The sequence below is a fragment of the Setaria italica genome, chromosome V (genome assembly GCF_000263155.2).
Source record: "Setaria italica strain Yugu1 chromosome V, Setaria_italica_v2.0, whole genome shotgun sequence".
NCBI classification, from domain to species: domain Eukaryota; kingdom Viridiplantae; phylum Streptophyta; class Magnoliopsida; order Poales; family Poaceae; genus Setaria; species Setaria italica.
The window spans coordinates 15,638,108-15,641,572 of NC_028454.1; the positions used below are offsets into that span (position 1 = coordinate 15,638,108).

General features: G+C 46.7%; 1 protein-coding gene across 1 annotated transcript; it reads right to left on the reverse strand.

Moving 5' to 3' along the window:
• Nucleotides 1-1,313: 1,313 nt before the first annotated feature.
• Nucleotides 1,314-1,781, reverse strand: LOC101773961 (BTB/POZ and MATH domain-containing protein 3). The gene has a single exon (XM_004971750.1). The coding sequence runs from the start codon at nt 1,779-1,781 to the stop codon at nt 1,314-1,316; it is 468 nt and encodes a 155-aa protein (XP_004971807.1).
• Between the last annotated feature and the right edge of the window lie 1,684 nt (nt 1,782-3,465).

Here is a 3,465-nt window from a genome sequence, read left to right on the forward strand (position 1 = left end):
CGAGTCCCTCAGCGTTACTCCCCATGGCCCTGTTAGACCTTGCAGGAGAGGCGCTGCAGCTTGCTTGCGTCGTTGGTTGCGAGGAGGATGTGGCTGCACCAGAGCGTCTGGAGGCTGGACGGCGTGCGAGGTGCGGCGACAAGTGGGAGAAGAACTAAAGGAGAAGAAAGGAGAACTCAAGGAGACTAACAGGTGGGACCCATTTACATGGGTATAATGGACTTTACACAGCAAGATCTTCTGTTTCCGGAGCTGGATCTGTGCATTTTGCCAAACATGTGGACAGCTCTGGTATTTTTTGATCTGGTGGAGTGGAGCTGCAATGTGGTGGAGTTGGTGGAGTGGAGCTCAAAAAGTGCTCCCAAACACCCCCTCTATCGCTTCACATTTACATGAAATTTTCACAACACAACGTCTAGGGAAACACACTGGCTGTCTAGTTTCTTGCCACTTTGCTGGTCTGCTCATGATCGTTCGCATGATTGATCCGGCCGCTAGCATAGTAACCACACATGAGGACAGAGACGGCGCAGAAGCTTAGAGATGAGCGCAGTAAGCAAATGGACAAGATGGCCGCCGGCGCAGAAATTAGCAATGGGCGCAGCAATCGAATGGGATGGCACACAACAGGGAAGGGGAGATCTGGATATAAACATATCTGCCACGTTGGACCGCCCATGTGTCGGTCCTAGTCAGCAAACCAGGTTTTCAATTCCACCAAATCATCAAAACCAGTTTCAACTATGTCTTAAAGGTGTGTTTTGACCCGGTTTAGCAAAAGCAAGGGGTTAAGTAAACCTTTTCTTACTTTAGGGGTTATTTGAACTTAGCTCATACTTGATAGTAAATTGGACTTTCTCCTTAAAAAAAATCCGTGTGTGAAACTACTATCGCGATGACAGGATTCTGGTTTACTGTATCTCTTGTTTGTGAAACTTGCACCAGGTTCAGTAAGTACTAAGTAGCTAGTGAGACTTCATGAAACTATAATTAATTCTACGATGGAAAACATGTCGAGGATGAGCCTTTAACAATCAAGGCAACAGCGGGTCAGCAGGAAACTGAACACTGAATGGTAAAGCATATCGAACTTGCACTGCTACGCGTAGCTGTTTGAACCACAAAAGCAAGCTTAGTAATTTTCTTAACTCGAGAGTCAGGAATGACGCGGAGAAGGAAAGCACAATGTCTATGACTTTGCAGCGGATCTTGTGACACAATCACACAACCGAGATCTAAACTGGATAACCAGTAAACCAGATACAAAAGGAGAGGTTCGGAGCGCCCAATCGGTTTATTAGCAGCTAGATATATCAACCGCCCAGGACCGGCTTCTGAAGAACAGAGACGGTGCAGACCAAAGTGAAGCAGTCGCCCACAATGAAATCGGGGTCCTCCAGAACATCGTGCGTGACGTACCTCCAGAAGCCCCACTCTTGGCCATAACCTGAAAACACATGCGACGCGCTCCTCCACCTCTCCGGCGGCCGCTCGCCGTGCCTGTCCTGCAGCACGGAGACGAACCTGACCCGGACCTCATGGCCGGCGTCTTTGCTGAGCTCGCTGAGGAGCACGAGGGTGACGGATACGTAGACGCCGCCACTTTCGGGGTAGTAGCGGACGGCCCAGTCGTAGCCGCCGACGGTGAACTTGTCGGACTGGAAGTACCCGCGGCCGTCGGACATCGTCTTAGTGGCGGTGTAGCCTTCGACGTCGAAGATGATCTCCCGGGTTGCCGCTGCGGTGAGGCTCATGCGAACAGGGGTAGCTGATGGAGCCATTGGAGGATGGGTTAATTTGGCTGGGCTAAATTAAAGGGTAATGGAGACTGGGGTGGGGTAGTACTGTTCGACGCTAGTGTGTGACAGTGTGAAACAGTAAGGCGACGGCTTGGCTACCCAGCCATATATGTGTGCAAGCTGTAGATGGAGAGTAGTCAGGCGTGGGCGCGTGGCTTTGCATTAACTGTATCCTTGAAATCAGCTGCAATATCGAACCTATCCTGCATTTTCACAGTGAGGCTCCTCGACCTCGATTGCTGCACGGGGCACCAATCGACTGATGGCCAGCTTTGACGACGTGTCATCAAGTGCAGGGAGCACTACGCGTCAGCGTCATAGCTGCGCTACTGCATTTTGTTTGGCACAAAGGGCATGTTACATTGCTGCCGGGTGCCGGCCGAGGGTCTCGTGCACGCTGCTGGTTAAGTCCGGCGAGCCGGGGGCGGCGTACTGCTGCGGAGAGCGTCTTCAGTACCACGTCTAAACCCTAGTACCAGTTATGTAACCGGTATTGTTAAGTCAGTACTAAAAGGTAGATTGTTCTTTACCTTTAGTACCGCCTTTTCTGTTTCTTTTCTCATTTTCTTCCTTTAGTACAGAATTTTTTGTTTCTTTTCTTATTTTCTTTTATGTTTCTTTATTCTATATTAGTATTTCATATCTGTTTCCTTTACGTATACTAGTTCTAATATGCAATATATATAAAGTTGTATTTGATCTATAATATTACATTTGAGATAATATTATACGTAGACATATTGTGCATACACATATATGAATAATATTACATTGCATCAACCCTCCAAGTTCAACAATTTGGATCAACTATTCTGAGCCCGAGTCCTGACGGTGATGCAGATTTGATCCATCATTATGGAACTCTCCCGCTGGATTTATTACCTCGTTCAGAAGAAATCCACTGAGTTGTTATTGAATTACCCTGATTTTTTCCATCTCGAGGAGTTCTTCCTTCATGTGCATAATCTATGTCATTAGCAAAATTTATTATATTAGATCAATGGATCTGCAATTCATTGTTATGAAATTTGTATACGTACTCTAAATTCATGGTCAATTAGAGCGTGATTGGTTGCAAAGGACGGGGCCGTCCAGAACGAATGGGATATACCGGATGGTGGGAGACAGGATAGAGCGATACAGGGGGGTTTGTTTGGTTGCACTTTGCTGTCGTCCTGAATTATGCGAGGTTGTGTTTGGTTGTACTGGTTGTATCGTTCTCGTGTATGACAGGAGTCACCAGATCGTGTTTGGTACGTAGAATGGAGGGGATCGGAGCACCCTAGCACCATATTGGTGAGGTTACCAACAATATTCATGAACATGAGGTGTTTTGATAGTACAAAGGCTGATCGTGATGAACTACTTCCAAAGATAATTAATTACTACTAGCAGTACAATGATAACAATAAATTGTAGCATAACTATGATACGGAGCCAACTAAGTTCATTTGCCATCTTTTTTGAACCGATAGTCGCTTCTTTGACATCTTCGTCACCAGTGGACTCTAGGAAAGATGCAATTGCCTCCTCTTCGGAACTAAAACTCTTGTAGCAACAATTAGGATAACCGGTGACCTGCTGATGACAGGTTACCCAAGTTGCATAGACTCCAGGCTTCCAACCTCGGTACACAACATACCAAGCTATTGTGCCTTATAAAGGA

Bases quoted from the DNA above. Each gene is read 5' to 3' on its own strand.
- LOC101773961 (XM_004971750.1), bottom strand. From the start codon at position 1,781: ATGGCTCCATCAGCTACCCCTGTTCGCATGAGCCTCACCGCAGCGGCA.